Here is a 27,866-nt window from a genome sequence, read left to right as displayed (position 1 = left end):
AGGCTGGGGGGGGGGGGGTGGAAATTTGGGGTGGGGGGGGGGGGCAGACGTACATTTTGGGATCTTCTCTTTGTGTCTGTGGGGATGGGGGGGGGGGGGTTCATATCATGCTTACCCCCCCCATGCCCCCCCCCGGAGCTGTGGCCAGGGGTAAGGCTGGGGGGGGGGGGGGGGAAATTTGGGGTGGGGGGGATGGGGGGGGGGGGGGTTCATACCATGCTTACCCCCCCATGCCCCCCCCCGGAGCTGTGGCCAGGGGTAAGGCTGGGGGGGGGGGGTGAAATTTGGGGTGGGGGGGATGGGGGGGGGGGTTCATACCATGCTTACCCCCCCCCATGCCCCCCCCCCCCGGAGCTGTGGCCAGGGGTAAGGCTGGGGGGGGGGGGGTGGAAATTTGGGGTGGGGGGGGGGGCAGACGTACATTTTGGGATCTTCTCTTTGTGTCTGGGGGGATGGGGGGGGGGGGTTCATTACCCCCCCCATGCCCCCCCCCGGAGCTGTGGCCTGGGGTAAGGCTGGGGGGGGGGGGGTGAAATTTGGGGTGGGGGGGATGGGGGGGGGGGGGTTCATACCATGCTTACCCCCCCATGCCCCCCCCTTGTTAGATGAGCCTTGCCTGCATCTGCGCCGCAACGTCTTCTTCCCTAAGCACAAGGAGTTGGAGGTGATTTGGGGGGGGGGCAGGGGGGGGGGGCACCACCAAATCTTGAGGCTCCCATCCCCAAAATGCCCCCCCCCCAACCCCTTTCGGTGACCCCCTTTTGTGTTTATCATCACCCCCCCCCCCCTCCTTGTGTTCCCCCCCCCCCCAGCTGCAGGATGAGGCGGTGCTGCGTCTGTTGGTGGCGGAGGCGCGGGGGCACCTGCGGGGGGGTCGTTGGCCGCTGCCCCCCCAGGAAGCGGTAGAATTGGGGGGGCTGCAGTGCCGCCTTCGTTTCGGTCCCTTCCAACCCGGGAAGCACTCAGCTGAGAGCCTGCGGTGAGCCCCCCCCCGCGGGGACCCCCCCCCCGTATCGCCCATATATCCCTCCCCCCCCCCGAGTCTCAATCCTGAGAGCCCCCCCCCCAGTTTCTATGCGACCCTCCAGATCCATCAGTATCCCAAATCCATCAACGCCCCCTCTGCCCCCCCCAAATCCCTCCCCCCCCCTCAATATCCCCCCACCCTCCCATTTGTGCCCCCCTTTCCCTCCTGAGCCCCCCCCCAGTTTCTATGAGACCCTCCAGATCCATCAGAACCCCCAAATCCATCAACGCCCCCCCCATCCTCCCCAAATCCCTCCTCCCCCCCCCAATATCCCCCCACCCTCCCATTTGTGCCCCCCTTCCCCTCCTGAGACCCCCCCCAGTTTCTTTGAGACCCTCCCGATCCATCAGGACCCCCAATCCATCAACGCCCCCCCCAACCCCCCCCCAATACCCCCCCACCCTCCAATTTGTGCCCCCCTTTCCCTCCTGAGACCCCCCCCCCCAGTTTCTATGCGTCCCTCCTCCAGATCCATCAGGACCCCCAAATCCATCAACGCCCCCCCCAACCCCCCCCAAATCCCTGCTCCCCCCCCCCAATATCCCCCCCCCCTCCAATTTGTGCCCCCCTTCCCCCAGTCTCAATCCAGAGACTCCCCCCCCAGTTTCTATGAGACCCTCAAGATCCATCAGGTCCCCGCAATCCATAAACACCCCCCCCAAATCCCTGCTCCCCCCCCCAATACCCCCCCCCCTCCCATTTGTGCCCCCCTTCCCCTCCTGAGACCCCCCCCAGTTTCTTTGAGACCCTCCAGATCCATCAGGACCCCCAAATCCATCAACGCCCCCCCTGCACCCCCCCCAAATCCCTGCTCCCCCCCCCAATACCCCCCCACCCTCCCATTTGTGCCCCCCTTCCCCTCCTGAGACCCCCCCCAGTTTCTATGCGACCCTCCTCCAGATCCATCAGGACCCCCAATCCATCAACGCCCCCCCCAACCCCCCCCCACCCTCCCATTTGTGCCCCCCTTCCCCTCCTGAGACCCCCCCCCAGTTTCTATGAGACCCTCCAGATCCATCAGAACCCCAAATCCATCAACTCCCCCCCCCCTGTCCCCCCCCAAATCCCTCCTCCCCCCCCCAATACCCCCCCCTCCAATTTGTGCCCCCCTTCCCCCCAGTCTCAATCCTGAGACCCCCCCCCCCAGTTTCTATGAGACCCTCCAGATCCATCAGGACCTCCAAATCCATCAACGCCCCCCCTGCCCCCCCCAAATCCCTCCTCCCCCCCCCAATATCCCCCCACCCTCCAATTTGTGCCCCCCTTCCCCCCAGTCTCAATCCCAAGACCCCCCCCCAATTTCTATGCGACCCTCCCCCAGATCCATTAGAACCCCCAAATCCATAAACGCCCCCCCTCCCCCCCCAAAATCACTCCTCCCCCCCCCAATATCCCCCCACCCTCCCATTTGTTCCCCCCTTTCCCTCCTGAGACCCCCCCCCAATTTCTATGCGACCCTCCAGATCCATCAGGACCCCCAAATCCATCAATGCCCCCCCCAAATCCCTGCTGCCCCCCCCAATACCCCCCCACCCTCCCATTTGTGCCCCCCTTCCCCCCAGTCTCAATCCTGAGACCCCCCCCCAGTTTCTATGAGACCCTCCAGATCCATCACAACCCCCAAATCCATCAACGCCCCCCCCTGCCCCCCCCAAATCCCTGCTCCCCCCCCCAAATCCCCCCAACCTCCAGTTTGTGCCCCCCTTCCCCCAGTCTCAATCCCGAGACCCCCCCCCCAATTTCTATGAGACCCTCCAGATCCATCAGAACCCTCACATCCATAAACGCCCCCCCTGCCCCCCCCAAATCCCTCCTCCCCCCCCCAATACCCCCCCACCCTTCAATTTGTGCCCCCCTTCCCCCCAGTCTCAATCCCAGGACCCCCCCCCAGTTTCTATGCGACCCTCCAGATCCATCAGAACCCCCAAATCCATCAACGCCCCCCCAACCCCCCACAAATCCCTGCTCCCCCCCCCAATACCCCCCCCTCCAGTTTGTGCCCCCCTTCCCCCCAGTCTCAATCCTGAGACCCCCCCCCAGTTTCTCTGCGACCCTCCAGATCCATCAGAACCCCAAATCCATCAACTCCCCCCCCCTGCTCCCCCCCCCAAATCCCTCCTCCCCCCCCTCAATATCCCCCCACCCTCCAATTTGTGCCCCCCTTCCCCTCCTGAGACCCCCCCCAGTTTCTATGAGACCCTCCAGATCCATCAGGACCCCCAAATCCATCAACGCCCCCCCCCAACCCCCCCCAAATCCCTGCTCCCCCCCCCTCAATACCCCACCACCCTTCAATTTGTGCCCCCCTTCCCCCAGTCTCAATCCCAAGACTCCCCCCCCAGTTTCTATGAGACCCTCCAGATCCATCAGGACCCCCAAATCCATCAACGCCCCCCCTGCCCCCCCCCAAATCCCTGCTCCCCCCCCCCAATACCCCCCCCCTCCAATTTGTGCCCCCCTTCCCCTCCTGAGACCCCCCCCAGTTTCTCTGCGACCCTCCAGATCCATCAGGACCCCCAAATCCATAAACGCCCCCCCTGCCCCCCCCCAAATCCCTGCTCCCCCCCCCAATATCCCCCCACCCTCCAATTTGTGCCCCCCTTCCCCCTCCTGAGACCCCCCCCAGTTTCTATGCAACCCTCCAGATCCATCAGGACCCCCAAATCCATCAACGCCCCCCCTGCCCCCCCCAAATCCCTGCTCCCCCCCCCCAATACCCCCCCACCCTTCAATTTGTGCCCCCCTTCCCCTCCTGAGACCCCCCCCAGTTTCTTTGAGACCCTCCAGATCCATCAGGACCCCCAAATCCATCAACGCCCCCCCTGCACCCCCCCCAAATCCCTCCTCCCCCCCCCCAATACCCCCCCACCCTCCAATTTGTGCCCCCCTTCCCCCAGTCTCAATCCCAAGACCCCCCCCCAGTTTCTATGCGACCCTCCAGATCCATCAGGACCCCCAAATCCATCAACGCCCCCCCTGCCCCCCCCCAAATCCCTGCTCCCCCCCCCCAATATCCCCCCCCCCCTCCCATTTGTGCCCCCCTTCCCCTCCTGAGACCCCCCCCAGTTTCTTTGAGACCCTCCAGATCCATCAGGACCCCCAAATCCATAAACGCCCCCCCTGCACCCCCCCCAAATCCCTGCTCCCCCCCCCCAATACCCCCCCACCCTTCAATTTGTGCCCCCCTTCCCCCCAGTCTCAATCCTGAGACCCCCCCCCAATTTCTATGCGTCCCTCCAGATCCATCAGAACCCCCAAATCCATCAACGCCCCCCCTGCACCCCCCCCAAATCCCTGCTCCCCCCCCCCAATATCCCCCCACCCTCCCATTTGTGCCCCCCTTCCCCTCCTGAGACCCCCCCCCAGTTTCTATGCGACCCTCCAGATCCATCAGGACCCCCAAATCCATCAACGCCCCCCCCTGCCCCCCCCAAATCCCCCCCCACCTCCCCCAATACCCCCCCACCCTCCAATTTATGCCCCCCTTCCCCCCAGTCCGGTATTGGAGGAACTGCTTCCCCCCACCCCTCGTGGACGTTTCTGGGGTTCCCTGCGCCGTCGCCCCCCCTGCCCCCCCCCCGACGAATTGCTCAGTGCTTTCAGTCGCACCCCCGGACCTGAGACCCCCCCCCAAACGCTGCTTCGAAGCTTCTTGCAGCGCTGCCATCGCCTGCATGGCTACGGGTGGGTGTTGTGTCTGTGCTTCTTCCCATCTTTTGTTGCCCCCCCCCCACAATACGTCCCCTTACATCCCCCCCCCCTCCCCCCCCCCCCCAAGGTGTGCTTTCTTCCCAGGGACCATCGACCGCCCCCCCGGGGGGCTGCTGAGTCGGGGGGGGCTGCGTCCCGTCAACGTGGCTGTGGGGCTGGAGGGGGTCACCATCATCGATGCTCGGGAGAAGGTGTGGGGAAGTTGGGGGGTGGGGGGTGGGGGGCGAGTTGGGGGGTGCTGGGGGGGGGGGCATCTGTGGGGCAGGAAGGGGGCTGTGGGGTCGAAGGGGGGCTGTGGGGTGGCTGGGGGGGGGTGCAGTGGGGCATCCATAGGGCAGTGGGAGGATGGGGGGCATCTGTGGGGCAGGAAGGGGGCTGTGGGGTCGAATTGGGGCTGTGGGGTGGCTGGGGGGGTACAGGGGGGTGCTGGGGGGGGGAGGTTGAGTGTCTGTGGGGTGAGTTGGGGGGGGTTGGGGGGGGCTGTGGGGCAGTCGTTGCTATGGGGTGGGTCTCTAAGGAGCAGGCAGGTTATGGGGTTGGATGTAAGACTTGGGGGGGGGATATGTGGGGTGAGGTTGAGGATGGGGGGAGCTGTGGGGCTGAAATGTGGGATCAGAGTCGTGGGGATGGGGGGGTGGGGGGCATCTGTGGGGCAGGAAGGGGGCTGTGGGGTCAAAGGGGGGCTGTGGGGTGGCTGTGGGGGGGGTAGAGTGGGGCATCCATAGGGCAGTGGGGGGGTGGGGGGCATCTGTGGGGTGGATGGGGGGGGGGGTGCAGTGGGGCATCCATAGGGCAGTGGGAGGATGGGGGGCATCTGTGGGGCAGGAAGGGGGCTGTGGGGTCGAAGGGGGGCTGGGGGGTGGCTGGGGGGGGTACAGGGGGGTCCTGGGGGGGATGTGGGGCAGTCGTTGCTATGGGGTGGGTCTCTAAGGAACGGGGAGGGATGGGAAGGTTATGGGGTTGGATGTAAGGCTTGGGGGGGGGGGATCTATGGGGTGAGGTTGAGGATGGGGGGAGCTGTGGGGCTGAAAGGTGGGATCAGAGATGTGGGGATGGGGGGGTGGGGGGCATCTGTGGGGCAGGAAGGGGGCTGTGGGGTCGAAGGGGGGCTGTGGGGTGGCTGGTGGGGGTACAGGGGGTGCTGGGGGGGCTGTGGGGCAGAGTCGTTGCTATGGGGTGGGTCTCTAAGGAGCAGGCAGGTTATGGGGTTGGATGTAAGACTTGGGGGGGGGATATGTGGGGTGAGGTTGAGGATGGGGGGAGCTGTGGGGCTGAAAGGTGGGATCAGAGATGTGGGGATGGGGGGAGGGGGGCATCTGTGGGGCAGGAAGGGGGCTGTGGGGTCAAAGGGGGGCTGTGGGGTGGCTGTGGGGGGGGTAGAGTGGGGCATCCATAGGGCAGTGGGGGGATGGGGGGCATCTGTGGGGCAGGAAGGCGGCTGTGGGGTCGAAGGGGGGCTATGGGGTGGCTGGGGGGGTACAGGGGGGTCCTGGGAGGGATGTGGGGCAGTCGTTGCTATGGGGTGGGTCTCTAAGGAGCGGGAGGGATGGGAAGGTTATGGGGTTGGATGTAAGGCTTGGGGGGGGATCTATGGGGGGATCTATGGGGTGAAGTTGAGGATGGGGGGAGCTGTGGGGCTGAAAGGTGGGATCAGAGATGTGGGGATGGGGGGGGTGGGCATCTGTGGGGCAGGAAGGGGGCTGTGGGGTCGAAGGGGGGCTGTGGGGTGGCTGGGGGGGTACAGGGGGGTGCTGGGGGGGATGTGGGGCAGTCGTTGCTATGGGGTGGGTCTCTAAGGAGCAGGCAGGTTATGGGGTTGGATGTAAGACTTGGGGGGGGATATGTGGGGTGAGGTTGAGGATGGGGGGAGCTGTGGGGCTGAAAGGTGGGATCAGAGTCGTGGGGATGGGGGGGTGGGGGGCATCTGTGGGGCAGGAAGGGGACTGTGGGGTCGAAGGGGCGCTGTGGGGTGGCTAGGGGGATACAGGGGGGCATCCATAGGGCGGTAGGGGGATGGGGGGCATCTGTGGGGCAGGAAGGGGGGCTGTGGGGTCGAAGGGGGTTATGGGGTGGCTGGGGGGGTACAGGGGGGTCCTGGGGGGGATGTGGGGCAGTCGTTGCTATGGGGTGGGTCTCTAAGGAGCAGGCAGGTTATGGGGTTGGATGTAAGACTTGGGGGGGGGGGATCTATGGGGTGAAGTTGAGGATGGGGGGAGCTGTGGGGCCGAAAGGTGGGATCAGAGATGTGGGGATGGGGGGAGGGGGGGGCATCTGTGGGGCAGGAAGGGGGCTGTGGGGTCGAAGGGGGGCTGTGGGGTGGCTGGGGGGGGGTGCAGTGGGGCATCCATAGGGCAGTGGGGGGATGGGGGGCATCTGTGGGGCAGGAAGGGGGCTGTGGGGTCGAAGGGGGGCTGTGGGGTGGCTGGGGGGGTACAGGGGGGTCCTGGGGGGGCTGTGGGGCAGAGTCATTGCTATGGGGTGGGTCTCTAAGGAACGGGGAGGGATGGGAAGGTTATGGGGTTGGATGTAAGGCTTGGGGGGGGGGGGGATATGTGGGGTGAGGTTGAGGATGGGGGGAGCTGTGGGGCTGAAAGGTGGGATCAGAGTCGTGGGGATGGGGGGGTGGGGGGCATCTGTGGGGCAGGAAGGGGGCTGTGGGGTCGAAGGGGCGCTGTGGGGTGGCTAGGGGGATACAGGGGGGCATCCATAGGGCGGTAGGGGGATGGGGGGCATCTGTGGGGCAGGAAGGGGGGCTGTGGGGTCGAAGGGGGTTATGGGGTGGCTGGGGGGGTACAGGGGGGTCCTGGGGGGGATGTGGGGCAGTCGTTGCTATGGGGTGGGTCTCTAAGGAGCAGGCAGGTTATGGGGTTGGATGTAAGACTTGGGGGGGGGGATCTATGGGGTGAAGTTGAGGATGGGGGGAGCTGTGGGGCCGAAAGGTGGGATCAGAGATGTGGGGATGGGGGGAGGGGGGGGCATCTGTGGGGCAGGAAGGGGGCTGTGGGGTCGAAGGGGGGCTGTGGGGTGGCTGGGGGGGGGTGCAGTGGGGCATCCATAGGGCAGTGGGGGGATGGGGGGCATCTGTGGGGCAGGAAGGGGGCTGTGGGGTCGAAGGGGGTTATGGGGTGGTTGGGGGGGGGTAGAGTGGGGCATCCATAGGGCAGTGGGGGGATGGGGGGCATCTGTGGGGCAGGAAGGGGGCTGTGGGGTCGAAGGGGGGCTGTGGGGTGGCTGGGGGGGTACAGGGGGGTCCTGGGGGGGCTGTGGGGCAGAGTCATTGCTATGGGGTGGGTCTCTAAGGAACGGGGAGGGATGGGAAGGTTATGGGGTTGGATGTAAGGCTTGGGGGGGGGGGGATATGTGGGGTGAGGTTGAGGATGGGGGGAGCTGTGGGGCTGAAAGGTGGGATCAGAGATGTGGGGATGGGGGGCATCTGTGGGGCAGGAAGGGGGCTGTGGGGTCGAAGGGGGGCTGTGGGGTGGCTGTGGGGGGGTAGAGTGGGGCATCCATAGGGCAGTGGGGGGGTGGGGGGCATCTGTGGGGTGGATGGGGGGGGGGTGCAGTGGGGCATCCATAGGGCAGTGGGGGGGTGGGGGGCATCTGTGGGGCAGGAAGGGGGCTGTGGGGTCGAAGGGGGGCTGTGGGGTGGCTGGGGGGGGTACAGGGGGGTCCTGGGGGGGATGTGGGGCAGAGTCATTGCTATGGGGTGGGTCTCTAAGGAGCGGGAGGGATGGGAAGGTTATGGGGTTGGATGTAAGGCTTGGGGGGGGATCTATGGGGGGATCTATGGGGTGAAGTTGAGGATGGGGGGAGCTGTGGGGCTGAAAGGTGGGATCAGAGATGTGGGGATGGGGGGGGTGGGCATCTGTGGGGCAGGAAGGGGGCTGTGGGGTCGAAGGGGGGCTGTGGGGTGGCTGGGGGGGTACAGGGGGGTGCTGGGGGGGATGTGGGGCAGTCGTTGCTATGGGGTGGGTCTCTAAGGAGCAGGCAGGTTATGGGGTTGGATGTAAGACTTGGGGGGGGATATGTGGGGTGAGGTTGAGGATGGGGGGAGCTGTGGGGCTGAAAGGTGGGATCAGAGTCGTGGGGATGGGGGGGTGGGGGGCATCTGTGGGGCAGGAAGGGGACTGTGGGGTCGAAGGGGCGCTGTGGGGTGGCTAGGGGGATACAGGGGGGCATCCATAGGGCGGTAGGGGGATGGGGGGCATCTGTGGGGCAGGAAGGGGGGCTGTGGGGTCGAAGGGGGTTATGGGGTGGCTGGGGGGGTACAGGGGGGTCCTGGGGGGGATGTGGGGCAGTCGTTGCTATGGGGTGGGTCTCTAAGGAGCAGGCAGGTTATGGGGTTGGATGTAAGACTTGGGGGGGGGGATCTATGGGGTGAAGTTGAGGATGGGGGGAGCTGTGGGGCCGAAAGGTGGGATCAGAGATGTGGGGATGGGGGGAGGGGGGGGCATCTGTGGGGCAGGAAGGGGGCTGTGGGGTCGAAGGGGGGCTGTGGGGTGGCTGGGGGGGGGTGCAGTGGGGCATCCATAGGGCAGTGGGGGGATGGGGGGCATCAGTGGGGCAGGAAGGGGGCTGTGGGGTCGAAGGGGGTTATGGGGTGGTTGGGGGGGGGTAGAGTGGGGCATCCATAGGGCAGTGGGGGGATGGGGGGCATCTGTGGGGCAGGAAGGGGGCTGTGGGGTCGAAGGGGGGCTGTGGGGTGGCTGGGGGGGTACAGGGGGGTCCTGGGGGGGCTGTGGGGCAGAGTCATTGCTATGGGGTGGGTCTCTAAGGAACGGGGAGGGATGGGAAGGTTATGGGGTTGGATGTAAGGCTTGGGGGGGGGGGGATATGTGGGGTGAGGTTGAGGATGGGGGGAGCTGTGGGGCTGAAAGGTGGGATCAGAGATGTGGGGATGGGGGGCATCTGTGGGGCAGGAAGGGGGCTGTGGGGTCGAAGGGGGGCTGTGGGGTGGCTGTGGGGGGGTAGAGTGGGGCATCCATAGGGCAGTGGGGGGGTGGGGGGCATCTGTGGGGTGGATGGGGGGGGGGTGCAGTGGGGCATCCATAGGGCAGTGGGGGGGTGGGGGGCATCTGTGGGGCAGGAAGGGGGCTGTGGGGTCGAAGGGGGGCTGTGGGGTGGCTGGAGGGGTACAGGAGGGTCCTGGGGGGGATGTGGGGCAGAGTCATTGCTATGGGGTGGGTCTCTAAGGAGCAGGCAGGTTATGGGGTTGGATGTAAGACTTGGGGGGGGGGGATCTATGGGGTGAAGTTGAGGATGGGGGGAGCTGTGGGGCTGAAAGGTGGGATCAGAGATGTGGGGATGGGGGGAGGGGGGCATCTGTGGGGCAGGAAGGGGGCTGTGGGGTCGAAGGGGGGCTGTGGGGTGGCTGGGGGGGGGTGCAGTGGGGCATCCATAGGGCAGTGGGAGGATGGGGGGCATCTGTGGGGCAGGAAGGGGGCTGTGGGGTCGAATTGGGGCTGTGGGGTGGCTGGGGGGGTACAGGGGGGTCCTGGGGGGGATGTGGGGCAGTCGTTGCTATGGGGTGGGTCTCTAAGGAACGGGGAGGGATGGGAAGGTTATGGGGTTGGATGTAAGGCTTGGGGGGGGGGGGATATGTGGGGTGAGGTTGAGGATGGGGGGAGCTGTGGGGCTGAAAGGTGGGATCAGAGATGTGGGGATGGGGGGGGGGCATCTGTGGGGCAGGAAGGGGGCTGTGGGGTCGAAGGGGCGCTGTGGGGTGGCTGGGGGGGTACAGGGGGGTGCTGGGGGGGATGTGGGGCAGTCGTTGCTATGGGGTGGGTCTCTAAGGAGCAGGCAGGTTATGGGGTTGGATGTAAGGCTTGGGGGGGGGATATGTGGGGTGAGGTTGAGGATGGGGGGAGCTGTGGGGCTGAAAGGTGGGATCAGAGTCGTGGGGATGGGGGGGTGGGGGGCATCTGTGGGGCAGGAAGGGGGCTGTGGGGTCAAAGGGGGGCTGTGGGGTGGCTGTGGGGGGGGTAGAGTGGGGCATCCATAGGGCAGTGGGGGGGTGGGGGGCATCTGTGGGGTGGATGGGGGGGGGGTGCAGTGGGGCATCCATAGGGCGGTAGGGGGATGGGGGGCATCTGTGGGGCAGGAAGGGGGCTGTGGGGTAGAAGGGGGGCTATGGGGTGGCTCGGGGGGTACAGGGGGGTCCTGGGGGGGCTGTGGGGCAGAGTCGTTGCTATGGGGTGGGTCTCTAAGGAGCAGGCAGGTTATGGGGTTGGATGTAAGACTTGGGGGGGGGGGGAGATATGTGGGGTGAGGTTGAGGAAGGGGGGAGCTGTGGGGCTGAAATGTGGGATCACAGCCGTGGGGATGGGGGGGTGGGGGGCATCTGTGGGGCAGGAAGGGGGCTGTGGGGTCGAAGGGGGGCTGTGGGTTGGCTGTGGGGGGGTACAGTGGGGCATCCATAGGGCAGTGGGGGGGTGGGGGGCATCTGTGGGGCAGGAAGGGGGCTGTGGGGTCGAAGGGGGGCTGTGGGGTGGCTGGGGGGGTACAGGGGGGTCCTGGGGGGGATGTGGGGCAGAGTCATTGCTATGGGGTGGGTCTCTAAGGAGCAGGCAGGTTATGGGGTTGGATGTAAGACTTGGGGGGGGGGATCTATGGGGTGAAGTTGAGGATGGGGGGAGCTGTGGGGCTGAAATGTGGGATCAGAGCTGTGGGGATGGGGGGGTGGGGGGCATCTGTGGGGCAGGAAGGGGGCTGTGGGGTCGAAGGGGGGCTGTGGGGTGGCTGTGGGGGGGTACAGTGGGGCATCCATAGGGCACTGGGGGGATGGGGGGCATCTGTGGGGCAGGAAGGGGGCTGTGGGTTGGCTGTGGGGGGGTACAGTGGGGCATCCATAGGGCGGTAGGGGGATGGGGGGCATCTGTGGGGCAGGAAGGGGGCTGTGGGGTCGAAGGGGGTTATGGGGTGGCTGGGGGGGTGCAGTGGGGCATCCATAGGGCAGTGGGGGAATGGGGGGCATCTGTGGGGCAGGAAGGGGGCTGTGGGGTCGAAGGGGGGCTGTGGGGTGGCTGGGGGGGGGTGCAGTGGGGCATCCATAGGGCAGTGGGGGGATGGGGGGCATCTGTGGGGCAGGAAGGGGGCTGTGGGGTCGAAGGGGGGCTGTGGGGTGGCTGGAGGGGTACAGGAGGGTCCTGGGGGGGATGTGGGGCAGAGTCATTGCTATGGGGTGGGTCTCTAAGGAACGGGAGGGATGGGAAGGTTATGGGGTTGGATGTAAGGCTTGGGGGGGGGATATGTGGGGTGAGGTTGAGGATGGGGGGAGCTGTGGGGCTGAAAGGTGGGATCAGAGTCGTGGGAAAGGGGGGGTGGGGGGCATCTGTGGGGCAGGAAGGGGGCTGTGGGGTCGAAGGGGGGCTGTGGGGTGGCTGGGGGGGGGTGCAGTGGGGCATCCATAGGGCAGTGGGGGGATGGGGGGCATCTGTGGGGCAGGAAGGGGGCTGTGGGTTGGCTGTGGGGGGGTACAGTGGGGCATCCATAGGGCGGTAGGGGGATGGGGGGCATCTGTGGGGCAGGAAGGGGGCTGTGGGGTCGAAGGGGGGCTGTGGGGTGGCTGGGGGGTACAGGGGGGTCCTGGGGGGGATATGGGGCAGTCGTTGCTATGGGGTGGGTCTCTAAGGAATGGGAGGGATGGGAAGGTTATGGGGTTGGATGTAAGGCTTGGGGGGGGGGGATCTATGGGGTGAAGTTGAGGATGGGGGGAGCTGTGGGGCTGAAATGTGGGATCAGAGTCGTGGGGATGGGGGGGTGGGGGGCATCTGTGGGGCAGGAAGGGGGCTGTGGGGTCAAAGGGGGGCTGTGGGGTGGCTGTGGGGGGGGTAGAGTGGGGCATCCATAGGGCAGTGGGGGGGTGGGGGGCATCTGTGGGGTGGATGGGGGGGGGGTGCAGTGGGGCATCCATAGGGCAGTGGGGGGGTGGGGGCCATCTGTGGGGTAGGCAGGGGGCTGTGGGGACGAAGGGGGGCTGTGGGGTGGCTGGGGGGGTACAGGGGGGTGCTGGGGGGGGAGGTTGAGTGTCTGTGGGGTGAGTTGGGGGGGGTTGGGGGGGGATGTGGGGCAGAGTCATTGCTATGGGGTCGGTCTCTAAGGAGCAGGCAGGTTATGGGGTTGGATGTAAGACTTGGGGGGGGGGGATCTATGGGGTGAAGTTGAGGATGGGGGGAGCTGTGGGGCTGAAATGTGGGATCAGAGCCGTGGGGATGGGGGGGGGGGGCATCTGTGGGGCAGGAAGGGGGCTGTGGGGTCGAAGGGGGGCTGTGGGGTGGCTGGGGGGGGGTGCAGTGGGGCATCCATAGGGCAGTGGGAGGATGGGGGGCATCTGTGGGGCAGGAAGGGGGCTGTGGGGTCGAATTGGGGCTGTGGGGTGGCTGGGGGGGTACAGGGGGGTCCTGGGGGGGATGTGGGGCAGTCGTTGCTATGGGGTGGGTCTCTAAGGAACGGGGAGGGATGGGAAGGTTATGGGGTTGGATGTAAGGCTTGGGGGGGGGGGGGATATGTGGGGTGAGGTTGAGGATGGGGGGAGCTGTGGGGCTGAAAGGTGGGATCAGAGATGTGGGGATGGGGGGGGGGCATCTGTGGGGCAGGAAGGGGGCTGTGGGGTCGAAGGGGCGCTGTGGGGTGGCTGGGGGGGTACAGGGGGGTGCTGGGGGGGATGTGGGGCAGTCGTTGCTATGGGGTGGGTCTCTAAGGAGCAGGCAGGTTATGGGGTTGGATGTAAGACTTGGGGGGGGGATATGTGGGGTGAGGTTGAGGATGGGGGGAGCTGTGGGGCTGAAAGGTGGGATCAGAGTCGTGGGGATGGGGGGGTGGGGGGCATCTGTGGGGCAGGAAGGGGGCTGTGGGGTCAAAGGGGGGCTGTGGGGTGGCTGTGGGGGGGGTAGAGTGGGGCATCCATAGGGCAGTGGGGGGGTGGGGGGCATCTGTGGGGTGGATGGGGGGGGGGTGCAGTGGGGCATCCATAGGGCGGTAGGGGGATGGGGGGCATCTGTGGGGCAGGAAGGGGGCTGTGGGGTCGAAGGGGGGCTGTGGGGTGGCTGGGGGGGGGTAGAGTGGGGCATCCATAGGGCAGTGGGGGGATGGGGGGCATCTGTGGGGCAGGAAGGGGGCTGTGGGGTCAAAGGGGGGCTGTGGGGTGGCTGGGGGGGGTACAGGGGGGTCCTGGGGGGGATGTGGGGCAGAGTCATTGCTATGGGGTGGGTCTCTAAGGAGCAGGCAGGTTATGGGGTTGGATGTAAGACTTGGGGGGGGGGATCTATGGGGTGAAGTTGAGGATGGGGGGAGCTGTGGGGCCGAAAGGTGGGATCAGAGATGTGGGGATGGGGGGAGGGGGGGGCATCTGTGGGGCAGGAAGGGGGCATCTGTGGGGTCAAAGGGGGGCTGTAGGGTGGATGGGGGGGGGTGCAGTGGGGCATCCATAGGGCAGTGGGGGGATGGGGGGCATCTGTGGGGCAGGAAGGGGGCTGTGGGGTCGAAGGGGGGCTGTGGGGTGGTTGGGGGGATACAGTGGGGCATCCATAGGGCAGTGGGGGGGTGGATGCTGCAGTGGTCTGACCCCCCCCCCCCCCAGCACGTGCTGCTGACGCTGTCGTACCCTGAGCTGAGCTGGGAGCTGGTGGGAGCCGTGGGGCAGGAGGGGGTCGCAGCCGAGGGGTTGGGGGGCAGGGATGAAGCGGAGCCCCCCCAGCTGTGGTTGGAGTTCGATGGAGAACAGGAGGGCGCACGGGTCAACCGGTTGTTGAGGGTGTTGTCACCACAGGTCTGGCATTTTTTTTGGGGGGGGGGCTGGGGTCTGCCCATGGGGGGGGGGGGGGGGGTAGATCACCCTTAGGGGGCACTTGGGGGGGGGGGTCGGTTCTGTCCTATGAATCCTTTGGGGTGGAGTGGGGGGGGGGGGGGTCCAGTATTATTACAATGTGGGGTCACTGGGGGACTGGGTGCTGCCCTATGGGGCACTTAGGGGTCACTTGCAGGGGGACTAAAGGTCATTTGTGGGTCCCCATGGGTCCCTTGGGGTCCCCAGGTGTCATTTATGGGTCCCTGTGGGTTGTTGTGGGTCCCCATGGGTCACTGTGGGTCCTCAGGTCCGATTTATGGGTCGCAGTGGGTTGTTGTGGGTCCCCATGGGTCGCTTGGGGTCCAAAGGTGTCACTTATGGGTCGCAGTTTGTTGTGGGTCCCCATGGGTCCCTGTGGGTCCTCAGGTCCAATTTATGGGTCGCAGTGGGTTGTTGTGGGTCCCTATGGGTCCCTTGGGGTCCTCAGGTCCGATTTATGGGTCCCTGTGGGTTGTTGTGGGTCCCTGTGGGTCCCTGTGGGTCCTCAGGTGTCATTTATGGGTCCCTGTGGGTTGTTGTGGGTCCCCATGGGTCACTTGGGGTCCCCAGGTGCCATTTATGGGTCCTTGTGGGTTGTTGTGGGTCCCCATGGGTCGCTTGGGGTCCAAAGGTGTCACTTATGGGTCGCAGTTTGTTGTGGGTCCCCATGGGTCCCTGTGGGTCCTCAGGTCCAATTTATGGGTCGCAGTGGGTTGTTGTGGGTCCCTATGGGTCCCTTGGGGTCCTCAGGTCCGATTTATGGGTCCCTGTGGGTTGTTGTGGGTCCCCATGGGTCACTTGGGGTCCCCAGGTGCCATTTATGGGTCCCTGTGGGTTGCTGTGGGTCCCCATGGGTCGCTTGGGGTCCAAGTTGTCACTTATGGGTCGCAGTGGGTTGTTATGGGTCCCCATGGGTTCCTGTGGGTCCCCAGGTGCCATTTATGGGTCCCTGTGGGTTGTTGTGGGTCCCTGTGGGTCCCTTGGGGTCCCCAGGTGTCATTTATGGGTCCTTGTGGGTTGTTGTGGGTCCCCGTGGGTCCCTGTGGGTCCCCAGGTCCAACTTATGGGTCCCTGTGGGTTGTTGTGGGTCCCCATGGGTCACTTGGGGCCCCTAGGTCCAATTTATGGGTCCCTGTGGGTTGTTGTGGGTCCCCATGGGTCACTTGGGGTCCCCAGGTGCCATTTATGGGTCCCTGTGGGTTGCTGTGGGTCCCTGTGGATCCCTTGGGGTCCCCAGGTGTCATTTATGAGTCCCTGTGGGTTGTTGTGGGTCCCTGTGGGTCCCTGTGGGTCCCCATGGGTCACTTGGGGTCCCCAGGTGCCATTTATGGGTCCCTGTGGGTTGTTGTGGGTCCCCGTGGGTCACTTGGGGTCCCCAGGTGTCATTTATGGGTCCTTGTGGGTTGTTGTGGGTCCCTGTGGGTCCCCGTGGGTCCCTTGGGGTCCCCTGGTGCCATTTATGGGTCGCTGTGGGTTGTTGTGGGTCCCTATGGGTCCCTTGGGGTCCCCAGGTGCCATTTATGGGTTCCTGTGGGTTGCTATGGGTCCCCATGGGTCCCCTGGGGTCCCCAGGTGCCATTTATGGGTCCCTGTGGGTTGTTGTGGGTCCCCATGGGTCGCTTGGGGTCCCCAGGTGTCATTTATGGGTCCCTGTGGGTTGTTGTGGGTCCCCATGGGTCCCTTGGGGTCCCCAGGTGTCATTTATGGGTCGCAGTGGGTTGTTGTGGGTCCCTATGGGTCACTTGGGGTCCCCAAGTGTCATTTCTGGGTCGCAGTGGGTTGTTGTGGGTCCCCATGGGTCGCTTGGGGTCCCCAGGTGTCATTTATGGGTCGCTGTGGGTTGTTGTGGGTCCCCATGGGTCACTTGGGGTCCCCAGGTGTCATTTATGGGTCGCTGTGGGTTGTTGTGGGTCCCTGTGGGCCCCTGTGGGTCCCCAGGTGTCATTTATGGGTCCCTGTGGGTTGTTGTGGGTCCCTGTGGGTCCCTGTGGGTCCCCAGGTGTCATTTATGGGTCGCAGTGGGTTGTTGTGGGTCCCTGTGGGTTGTTGTGGGTCCCCATGGGTCCCTGTGGGTCCCCAAGTGTCATTTATGGGTCCCTGTGGGTTGTTGTGGGTCCCCATGGGTCCCTGTCGGTCCTCAGGTCCAATTTATGGGTCGCTGTGGGTTGTTGTGGGTCCCCATGGGTCCCTGTGGGTCCCCAGGTGCCATTTATGGGTCCCTGTGGGTTGCTGTGGGTCCCTGTGGATCCCTTGGGGTCCCCAGGTGTCATTTATGAGTCCCTGTGGGTTGTTGTGGGTCCCTGTGGGTCCCTGTGGGTCCCCGTGGGTCCCTTGGGGTCCCCTGGTGCCATTTATGGGTCGCAGTGGGTTCTTGTGGGTCCCTGTGGGTTGTTGTGGGTCCCCATGGGTCACTTGGGGTCCTCAGGTCCAATTTATGCGTCCCTGTGGGTCCCTGTGGGTCCTCAGGTGTCATTTATGGGTCCCTGTGGGTTGTTGTGGGTCCCCATGGGTCACTTGGGGTCCCCAAGTCCAATTTATGGGTCCCTGTGGGTTGTTGTGGGTCCCTATGGGTCACTGTGGGTCCCCAGGTGTCTTTTATGGGTCCCTGTGGGTTGTTGTGGGTCCCCATGGGTTCCTGTGGGTCCTCAGGTGCCATTTATGGGTCCCTGTGGGTTGTTGTGGGTCCCTATGGGTCCCTGTGGGTCCCCAGGTGCCATTTATGGGTCCCTGTGGGTTGTTGTTGGTCCCCATGGGTCACTTGGGGTCCCCAGGTGCAATTTATGGGTAACTGTGGGTTGTTGTGGGTTCCCGTGGGTCACTTATGGGTCCCCGGGTGTCATTTTTGGGTCCCTCTGGGTTTTTATGGGTCCCCATGGGTCCCTTGGGGTTTCCAGGTGTCATTTATGGGTCCCTGTGGGTTGTTGTGGGTCCCTATGGGTCCCCATGGGTCCCCAGGTGTCATTTATGGGTCCCTCTGGGTTGCTGTGGGTCCCCATGGGTCGCTTGGGGTCCAAGTTGTCACTTATGGGTCGCAGTGGGTTGTTGTGGGTCCCCATGGGTTCCTGTGGGTCCCCAGGTGCCATTTATGGGTCCCTGTGGGTTGTTGTGGGTCCCCATGGGTCCCTGTGGGTCCTCAGGTCCAATTTATGGGTCCCTGTGGGTTGTTGTGGGTCCCTATGGGTCACTGTGGGTCCCCAGGTGTCATTTATGGGTCCTTGTGGGTTGTTGTGGGTCCCTATGGGTCCCTGTGGGTCCCCAAGTGTCATTTATGGGTCCCTGTGGGTTGTTGTGGGTCCCCATGGGTCCCTGTGGGTCCCCAGGTGCCATTTATGGGTCCCTGTGGGTTGTTGTGGGTCCCCATGGGTCCCTTGGGGTCCCCAGGTGTCATTTATGGGTCGCAGTGGGTTGCTGTGGGTCCCCATGGGTCCCTGTGGGTCCCCAGGTGTCATTTATGGGTCGCAGTGGGTTGTTGTGGGTCCCCATGGGTCATTTGGGGTCCCCAGGTGTCATTTATGGGTCCCTGTGGGTTGTTGTGGGTCCCCATGGGTCGCTTGGGGTCCAAAGGTGTCACTTATGGGTCGCAGTTTGTTGTGGGTCCCCATGGGTCGCTTGGGGTCCAAAGGTGTCACTTATGGGTCGCAGTTTGTTGTGGGTCCCCATGGGTCGCTTGGGGTCCAAAGGTGTCACTTATGGGTCGCAGTGGGTTGTTGTGGGTCCCCATGGGTCCCTGTGGGTCCTCAGGTCCAATTTATGGGTCGCTGTGGGTTGTTGTGGGTCCCCAAGGATCACTTGGGGTCCCCAGGTGTCATTTATGGGTCCCTATGGGTTGTTGTGGGTCCCTATGGGTCCCTTGGGGTCCCCAGGTGCCATTTATGGGTCCCTGTGGGTTGTTGTGGGTCCCTGTGGGTCCCTGTGGGTCCCCAAGTGTCATTTATGGGTCCCTGTGGGTTGTTGTGGGTCCCTGTGGGTTGTTGTGGGTCCCCATGGGTCACTTGGGGTCCTCAGGTCCAATTTATGGGTCCCTGTGGGTCCCTGTGGGTCCTCAGGTGCCATTTATGGGTCGCAGTGGGTTGTTGTGGGTCCCTGTGGGTCCCCGTGGGTCCCTTGGGGTCCCCTGGTGCCATTTATGGGTCGCAGTGGGTTCTTGTGGGTCCCTGTGGGTTGTTGTGGGTCCCCATGGGTCACTTGGGGTCCTCAGGTCCAATTTATGGGTCCCTGTGGGTCCCTGTGGGTCCTCAGGTGCCATTTATGGGTCGCAGTGGGTTGTTATGGGTCCCTATGGGTCCCTGTGGGTCCCCAGGTGTCATTTATGGGTCCTTGTGGGTTGTTGTGGGTCCCCATGGGTCACTCGGGGTCCCCAAGTCCAATTTATGGGTCCTTGTGGGTTATGGGTCCCCATGGGTCCCCTGGGGGCTCCCTGTGCGTCAGCTGGGATCTGTTGTGTGTCCCTATGGGTCGCTGTGGGTCACTGTGGGTCTGTGAATCCCCCATAGGCGGAGCTGATGAGCGCCCTGATCGAATGCTGCATCGCCCTGGGTGGTGGCACCGACCCCCCCCCGAGCCCCCCCCAGCGCCGCCCCCTCCCCCAGCGTTTGGCCACCATCGATTACGTGGAGGACGGTGGGTTACCGAGGGGGTGAGCGACCCCCTCCCATCCCCCCCCCCCCCCCCCCTTGAGCCCCCCCCCCTGTGACCCCTTCCTCCCCCTTTCCCCCCCCCTCCAGGTGAAGAGCTGCGAAGGGTGAAGCCCCCCCGACGTTCAGCATCGTTTTTTGGGCGGGTGGGGGTCCGGGGGGGGGGCAGTGAGGATGAGGCTGCTGGGGGGGCACCAGGAACCCCCCAGGATTGAACTGAAGAGCCCCGCTGAAGGCTGAGACCCCCCTCCCCCCCCCCATCCATCCCCCTCCCCAAATAAGGGCTGGGGAGGCGCTGGGAGCCCCGGTTAAGAATTGCACCCCACAAAGCCTACATTTGTTCCTTTTTCACCCCAAAATGACACCAGTGAGCACCGCCCCAATGTCACTCTTGTCCCGTCCCCCCCCCCCCCATCCCCCGCATTGGGGCTATTTTGGGGGGATTTGGGCAATTTTGGGGTTATTCCGGGGTAGTTTAGGGCTATTTTGGGGTTGTTTTGTAGGAGTTTAGGGTTGTTTGGGGTTTGTTTCGGAGCGGTTTGGGGCTGTTTTGGGGTGACCTGGGTTTCTTTGGGGGCAGTTGGGGATAAACTTAAAGGCGGTTTGGGGTATTTTAGGGTTATTTTAGGGTTATTTTGGGGCTGTTTGGGGTCTATTTGGGGCAATTCGGGGTTAATCCAGGGCAGTTTCGGGCTGTTTTGGGGGTTGTTTGTGGGAGTTTTGGGCTATTTGTGGGCGGTTTGGGGTTCTTTTGGGGCAGTTCGGTTCTGTTTGGGTCTTTTTGGGGCAGTTCGAGGTTAATTTGGGGGCAGTTTGGGGTTATTTGGGGCAGGTCGTGGTGGCATGGGACACATTGTGGTGGTTTTTGGCAATTCGGGGGCCGTTTGGGGCCAGCGTTGGGCTATGTGGGAGCAGGCCAGAGCGAATCTGCGGTGCTTCTGTGCGGACTGAGGTGGCTTCGGCATATTTTGGGGCGGCTTGTAGGGAATTTGGGGCATTTTGAGGCCGATTTGGGCCATTTTGGGGCCGATTGGGGCTATTTTGGGGTCGCGCCTCACAAAATGGCGGCAGCACCACGTGACGGCGGCACCACGTGACGGCGGCCATCTTGGAGCCGCGGAACAAAATGGCGGCGGCGAGGCGCCGCGCTCGTTGCTCCTCCGTTGGGCCCCGTTTCCGTCTCTCCCTCCATCGCCGGGAGTTCATTTTTAACACTTTTTTTTTTTTTTCTGTATTATTTAATATCTCTCTATATATATTTTGTTCCCACTGCGGCAAAAAGTTCGCGAAGTAGCGTCTTATCGGCTGATCGGTAATAACAATTATTGACGCTTAAATCACCCGTTGGAAGTCGAGCGCTTTTACGAGGCGAAACCCGCGCGTATTTTGTCAAAAAAAACACAAAATATCGTAATTATTTGCGGTGGGGGGAGGGGAACATTTTGTGTCCTTTGCGCCGTCGGTTCGTCAGGACGACGCCGCAGAACGGAGGCGAATTCTGTGAGAAATTGCGGCTTCGTCGCATTTAATCTTCGTAAAATAAATATTTTTGTGGTCAAAAGGCACCGGGGGGGGAGGGGGGGGTTGTTTTTGGGGATATTTGTGAGGTTTTTGGGGTAAAATTCCTGAGGGAAACTTGAGATGGGGAGGTGGGGGGGGGGGGGGGGTGCGGGGGGAGGAATTTCTGTGGTAAAATATCGCAGGAAAAGGGATTTTATTAATATTTGTGGCGATTTAGCAGCGCCGTGATAACAAAGAGCGGAGGGAAGGGGTTTGTTTTTGTTCTTTTCTGAGGTTTTAGGGCAAAAATGGTGAGGGAATTGGGGGAGGGGGGTCACGCTTGGAGCTGGGGGACGAAAAGGACCGTTTTTCTGAGGTAAAATATCACAGAAAACGGTTTGTTTGGTTTTTTTTTAGAATTGTTTCTAACGATTTAGGCGCCTTTCGATAAGGAGAAGAAAAAACGGGAGTTTTTTTTAATTATTTTTAATTTTTTTTCCTGAGATCCTTCGGGGAGAACCAACGGGGCGGGCAGGGCCGCGTTTTGAGTTAAAACTCAAAAAAGAAAAAAAAAGGACTTTGAAGGATATTTTCTTTATTTACCGCTCCTCGGTGAGCAGGGCGAGGCTTTTTGCTCCGTTTTTAACCAAAACCCTGAGGGATACGCGAGGGAAAAGCGGCCGTTTCGTTCTGAGGTAAAAACAAAAAAAAAAAAACAGAACGGTGAAAGGGATTTTGAGCATCGTCTCCATTACCACGAGGGATTCTTGATATGGGGAGAAGAATTTTAAGGGTTTTAATTAAAAAAAGGCCGTTTGCTGAGGTACAATTAAGGGGGACGCCGTCGGTCGTAGCCGCCTCCGAATGGGGGGGGGGGGGGGGAGGGGCGGCGCGCAGGCGCTGAGGAGGCGGCGGGGGCGCCAGTGCGCATGCGTGGAGGACCGCTGCGGCGGCGGGAAGGTGGGGGTGCGCTGTTGCGCATGCGTACAGGCGTTCTGCGGTGGGAGGGGGGGTTGGGCGCGCATGCGCAGAGCGGCACTGCGCCACCCGACTCCGGTCCGAACCGGAGCCGACCGCATCACCGCGGATCACTCCGCCGCGGATGGACCGCCCTCGGATCCCGCATTTTTTGCCTTTAAATGGGAGGGGGGAGGGGGGGGAGGGGAATAAAGGTTAACGAGAATGAAAGGTTGAATGGGGGGGGGGTTGGGAAGGGGGTGGGGTTTAGGTGGGGGGTTGGAAGGGGGGAGGTGTGGGGTGGGGGGGGCTGGGGGGTTTGGGGGGGGTACAGGGGGGGGGCTGGGGGGCTGGGGGGGGCTTGAGGGGGGGCTGGGGGGTTGGGGGGGTTTAGGTGGGGGGGTTTGGGGGGCTTTGGGGAGGGATTTAGGTGGGGGAGTTGGGGGGGATTTAGGTGGGGGGGGATGGGGGGTTGGGGGGGTTTAGGTGGGGGGGGTTTAGGTGGGGGGGGATGGGGGGGTTTGGGGGGGATTTAGGCGGGGGGGGGATTTAGGTGGGGGGGGATGGGGGGTTTGGGGGGGATTTAGGCGGGGGGGGATTTAGGTGGGGGGGGATGGGGGGTTTGGGGGGGATTTAGGCGGGGGGGGATTTAGGTGGGGGGGCTGGGGGGTTTGGGGGGGTTTAGGTGGGGGGGGTTTATGTGGGGGGGGCTGGGGGCTTTGGGGGGGATTTAGGTGGGGGGGCTGGGTGGTTTGGGGGGGTTTAGGTGGGGGGGTTTGGGGGGCTTTGGGGAGGGATTTAGGTGGGGGGGTTTGGGTGGGGATTTAGGCGGGGGGGGATTTAGGCGGGGGGGGTGGGGGGTTTGGGGGGGGATTTAGGCGGGGGGGGAGGTGGGGAGTGGGGTTTAGGTTTAGATGGGGGAGGTGGGGGGGCTGGGGGGTTTGGGGGAGATTTGGGTGGGGGGGTTGGAGAAGGTGGGGGGTTTAGGGGTGATTTAGGTGGGGGGGTTGGAGAAGGTGGGGTTGGGGGGGGATTCAGGTGGGGGGGTTGGGGAAGGTGGGGGGTTGGGGGGGGATTCAGGTGGGGGGGTTGGGGAAGGTGGGGGGTTTAGGGGGGATTTAGGTGGGGGGGTTGGAGAAGGTGGGGTTGGGGGGGATTCAGGTGGGGGGGGTTGGGTAGGGGGGGATTTAGGTGGGGGGTTGGGGAAGGTGGGGTGTTTAGGAGGGGGGCTTAGGGGGGTGGGAGGTTTGGGGAGGGGTGTGGGGAGAGTTTTGGGATGGTTTAGGGGGGCGTGGGGAGGGTTTAGGTAGGGGATTTAGGGGGGATTGGGGAGCATGTGGGGTTGGGGGGGATTTGGGGTTGGGGGGGGCTTATTTATTTATCAAACCAGGCTCTGATTTTCTAAGGAAGTCCCCCCCAGACAGAGGGTGGTCATCGATGGCTCCGTGTCCAGGTGGAGGCCGGTAAGGAGCGGCGTCCCCAGGGCTCTGTTTGGGACCGGTGCTCTGTAACATCTTCATCAACAGCAGCGATGATGGGATTGAGTGCAGCCCCAGCAATTTGCTGACGACGCCGAGCTGAGCGGCGCGGTCGACGCAGTAGAAGGAAGGGCTGCCATTCAGAGAAGCTGGAAAAGTGGGCCTGGGTGAACCTGGTGAGGTTCAACACGGCAAAGTGCAGAGTTTTGCACTTGGGATGGAGGAATCGCAGGCATCCATACAGACTGGAAGGAGGGATCCTTGAGAGCAGCCGTGCAGAAAAGGACCTGGGGGTCCTGATGGATGAAAAGCTGAGCATGAGCCAGCAGCTTGTGATTACAGCTCGGAAAACAAATGCTATCCTGGGCTCCATCAGAAGAGGGGCGGCCAGCAGGGACAGGGAGGTGATTTCTGCTTTACTCTTTCTACTCTGCTCTCGTGAGGCCCCATCTGGAAATACTTTTGTGTATTTGTGATATCTGCTTGTCCTTCTTTCCACAAAGATGAGCTCGGAAGAAAGACAGAGGGGAATATCTTGGTGCCTGCCTTCACATCCCAGCTTTCTTATGGAGTGAGACAATCCTGCCTTCTATAGAGGTCCTGCCTTGTGTAGAGACCCTGGCTTCTTTGACGTTTGCTAAACCTGTTTTGCTGGCAGTTTCTTATCCTAACAGAACGAGTCCAAGCGTGGATCCTTAGTACAAAAAAGACAGGGAGCTGTTGGAGAGCATCCAGAAAAGGGCCACGAAGATGATCAGGGAATTGGAGCACCTCCCCTATGAGGACAGGCTGAGGGAGCTGGGCTCATCCAGCCTGGAGAAAAGAAGGATGTGGGGTGAATCATTGCAGCCTTCAGTACTTAAAGGGAGCCTACAAACAGGAGTGGAATCAACTCTTGGAAAGGGGAGATGACAGCAGGACGAGGGGAAACGGTCTGAAGTTGATTGAGGTTGGATGTCAGGAGGGAAGTTGTTTGATATGAGAGTGGTGAGGTGCTGGAACAGCTGCCCAGAGAGGCTGTGGATGCTCCATCCCTTTGAAGGCCAGATTGAATGGGCAGCCTGGTCAAGCATTAAATGAGGATGTTGGTGACCCTGCATGTGGCAGAGCGTTGGAGATTCGTGATGCTTGAAGTCCTTTCCAACCCTGGGCATTCTGTGATTCTGTAAGGAGGATTCCTGAGATCTCCAAGCATTCCCACAGCAGCTGTTGAACCGAGGCAGTTTTCAGCTTTGGTTCAACCTTCAACCATTTTGAATTATCCCAAACACTTCAGGTTACACGGCTGGAAAAGGGAACCACCACCAGTAATATCAACTTCAAAATTCATCGGTCAGATTCTTCACTTTGCCCGGATGGATTTACAGCATTCCTGGCACGCCTATTTCCGTGTGTTTAAAGTATCCAGGAACGTTTTCAGTTGATAAATCACCAAATTCTTCACATTGCCCCCAAAGCTCAGGCTGTTCCGTCACCCTCAGCCCCGTCGGAAACATCCAAATAATTTTCTAGGACATTATCTCTGATAAAGGAGAATTTATTCGCGATGTTTGGCCTCCTGCAAGTAGAAAAGCACCCAGAAAACAACTTTACATCTTTTATTCCCTATTCCTCAACGCTGGTCTCTTTCTCCCTTGGTTTTTCATTGGCTGAGGATTTCAGGTTCGCAATCTTCCCGATGCTTTGCTAAAGATGCAAACGCCGGACGAACAATTTTTTTGCTGCATAAGCATAAATCTGTGGTTAATTAATTAACTTATTGCACACCTGATGGTTATTTTGCGGATATCTGCTTGTTCTTCTTTCCACAAAGATAAGGATGGTTATGGGGTCGGGGTTATCAGTGAGGGATTGGGGTGGGAAGGGGTTATGGGGTCGGCCCTATAAGCTTATAGGGTGGGGGGATGGGGTCGGCCCTATAAGCTTATAGGGTGGGGATATGGGGTCGGCCCTATAAGCTTATAGGGTGGGGGGATGGGGTCAGAGCTATAAGCTTATAGGGTGGGGATATGGGGTCAGCCCTATAAGCTTATAGGGTGGGGGCATGGGGTCGGTCCTATAAGCTTATAGGGTGGGGGTATGGGGTCGGCCCTATAAGCTTATAGGGTGGGGGTATGGGGTTGGCCCTCTAAGCTTATAGGGTGGGGATATGGGGTCAGCCCTATAAGCTTATAGGGTGGGGATATGGGGTCAGCCCTATAAGCTTATAGGGTGGGGGCATGGGGTCAGCCCTATAAGCTTATAGGATGGGGGGATGGGGTCGGCCCTATAAGCTTATAGGATGGGGGGATGGGGTCGGCCCTATAAGCTTATAGGGTGGGGGGATGGGGTCGGAGCTATAAGCTTATAGGGTGGGGGTATGGGGTCAGTCCTATAAGCTTTTAGGGTGGGGGTATGGGGTCTGCCCTATAAGCTTATAGGGTGGGGGTATGGGGTCAGCCCTATAAGCTTATAGGGTGGGGATATGGGGTCAGCCCTATAAGCTTATAGGGTGGGGGCATGGGGTCAGCCCTATAAGCTTATAGGGTGGGGGTATGGGGTTGGCCCTATAAGCTTATAGGGTGGGGATATGGGGTCTGGGGGGGGGGGAGAAGTGTGGGATCGGGGTCGCTGAGGAGGTGGGAATGGGGTTTTGGGGTTGGCATTGGGGGTTGGTTATGGGGTTGGGGTTATCAGTGGGGGATTGGGGTCACTATGGGGTATGGGGTCCCTATAGGGGCAGATATGGGGTATGGGGCTGTTATAGGGGAAAAATATGGGGTTAGGGACCCTACAAGGGCAGATATGGAGTGTGGGGTCCTTATAGGGGAATATCTTGGTTCCTGCCTTCGCATCCCAGCCTTCTACAATCCTTTTACTTCTCAGGCCAGCTATTTATTTTTACTTCTTCGATCAACTGTTTCTCAAGGCTAAGTTACAGAATACAAACGTTCTGTTTCTTCAAACCAATTGCTCTTTTTTTTAATATCAAATGCAGAAAAACGACGTCCCATCCCCGCAGCCTTAAGCTTAAGGAGCAGGAAACCCAGCTGCACAGCATCCCAAGGGAGCAGACCACGAAATAAAGCATCCTGAGGGAAGTATGGGATCCCCCCCCCCCATGGAGATGCGTTTTGTGATGTGATTTTTGGGGTGAAAAGTTGTAAAAACAGCTCTTTATCCCCGGGGTTTATGCGACGCAAATGGGGTGGGTTCGGGGGGGGGGGGGGTTGGGCTGGGAAAAAAAAAAAAAAGCATTAAAAGTGCGATTTTTTTTTAATGTGGACTTTGTGTGAGGTGATCACCCGCTGTCTGTGTGGAAATGGGCATCTTCAGAGCTCCCAAAAAAGGGTTAAATTGGCCCAAAATTGGGAGCGCAGCTGTGAGCGAGGGACAAAATGGCGGCCGTGGGGGAGGGGAGAGGTGAGGAATTCAGAGATCATAAAAACACCAAAATAACCACAAAAAAAAGGCAGTTTTGCCCCAGGGGAACCTCTGTCTTTTAGTTCTGTGACCTAAAGTGGAAAAAAAGGTTTTTTTTGTGAAAAAAAAACAATGTTTTTTCTTTGTGCCAGAGGCTTTCCGGGTGCAAAAGGCCCTAAAATGGCTCCCGGGGGGGCAATTCCTGAAAAAAAAGTGTTTTTTGGGGGCTGTTTCTGTGCTAAAAAAACTGTGAATGCTCACAGTGAGGCGGTTAAAGCTGGAATAATCAGTTTTTTTTTGTTGTGTAATTCAGGTTTGTGGGCTGTATGAGCAGGAATGTGCAAGTCATGGCTGCAGCCATAATCCAACCCCGGGCCTTTGGGGCAAAAATAAATTAAAAAAAAAACAAAAAAGAGGGAAAATTGGGGTTTTTTGAATCACAAAATGATGCATCAGAAGAATAGCAGCCGACTAACAGCCCATTTCTCTCTGGTTTTGCAGGAAACGCCCTGAAAACGCCATGGAAAAACCCGGTGCCGCCCGAGTCATCATTAATGACGCTAATTGGCGTTAATGAGAGGTCTGCTGTGTTTTTGGGGTGGCCTGTAATCTTAGGGTGTTGCTACCTGGAGCGGAAATGCCACAAAATGCATCAAAATTGGGGTTGGTTTTTTCCTTTAAAGGGCCGTGCGTGGCTGCGGCGTGACTCAGCACGGCTGCAGAATGGGCTGAAATGGGGACATTTTGGTGCATTTGGTGAAAAATTGGGTGAGAAGGGGGGGTGGTGGGTAGGAAGCTGGAAATCTGCTGGGGAAAGAGCGGTTGGAAATGGGAAAAAATGGGAAAAAAAAACAGAATTTTCAGTATTTTTCCAGCTCACTGTGGGGGAACGAGTGGGGGAAAAAAAAGGCAATTTTTGGGGTGTTCTGCTTTATTTAAAAAGCAAAAGAAAACAAATTGGCGTTGGATTTTTTTTTTCCCCAAAGATTTGGGGAGTTTTTTGTTGTTTCTTTTTTTTGGGGGGGGCAAAACCGGGGGGAAAATAATATGGGAAAAAAAAAGAAAAAAGAAAAACAAGAGCGAAAATGCTGGAAAATGGCGTCAGAAAGGATGGAGGTGTTTAAAATGCGGGAGGGGGGGGGGAGAAGAAGAAAAAAAAAAAGGGGGGGGGGGGGGAAGGAGAGGGGGGGGGGGGGGGGAAAGAGTGAAATTTAACCCTTCCCATGGCGAAACAAAGGTTGTTGAAACAGAATTTGGGGGAAAAACACCAAAATAAAATAAAAGAGAGGGAGAAGCTTTGCGGTGCGCAGGGGTGGGGTTTTTTTTTGTGTGTG

At 61.1% G+C, this 27,866-nt stretch overlaps 1 protein-coding gene and 1 long non-coding RNA gene across 6 annotated transcripts in view; both read left to right on the top strand.

The window, feature by feature from the left end:
* The window catches only part of FRMD8 (FERM domain containing 8), a 28,494-nt gene extending 7,705 nt beyond the window's left edge, over positions 1-20,789 (top strand). For 2 of the 5 annotated variants that reach the window (XM_090129606.1, XM_090129604.1), the window contains 7 exons: positions 606-664; positions 813-979; positions 4,523-4,711; positions 4,806-4,929; positions 14,316-14,504; positions 19,055-19,181; positions 19,286-20,788. In XM_090129606.1, coding sequence (XP_089985732.1) covers positions 606-664; positions 813-979; positions 4,523-4,711; positions 4,806-4,929; positions 14,316-14,504; positions 19,055-19,181; positions 19,286-19,410 — 980 coding nt within the window. In that variant the 3' untranslated portion in view covers positions 19,411-20,788. Of the gene's footprint in view, positions 1-605; positions 665-812; positions 980-4,522; positions 4,712-4,805; positions 4,930-14,315; positions 14,505-19,054; positions 19,182-19,285 lie in introns of all 5 variants that reach the window. The other 3 variants (XM_090129608.1, XM_090129605.1, XM_090129607.1) reach the window with 3 other exon arrangements.
* A 2,203-nt stretch (positions 20,790-22,992) lies between these two features.
* On the top strand, positions 22,993-27,658 carry LOC149913476 (uncharacterized). The gene is made up of 3 exons (XR_016461243.1): positions 22,993-24,792; positions 26,108-26,262; positions 27,034-27,658. It is a non-coding gene; the product is annotated as an uncharacterized LOC149913476 (long non-coding RNA).
* Positions 27,659-27,866: the final 208 nt, after the last annotated feature.

The sequence above is a fragment of the Phasianus colchicus genome, chromosome 37 (assembly GCF_987193195.1).
Source record: "Phasianus colchicus chromosome 37, bPhaCol1.hap1.1, whole genome shotgun sequence".
NCBI lineage: Eukaryota > Metazoa > Chordata > Aves > Galliformes > Phasianidae > Phasianus > Phasianus colchicus.
The sequence above is the reverse complement of the archived record's forward strand: the minus strand, read 5'-3'. Positions and strand labels throughout refer to the sequence as shown.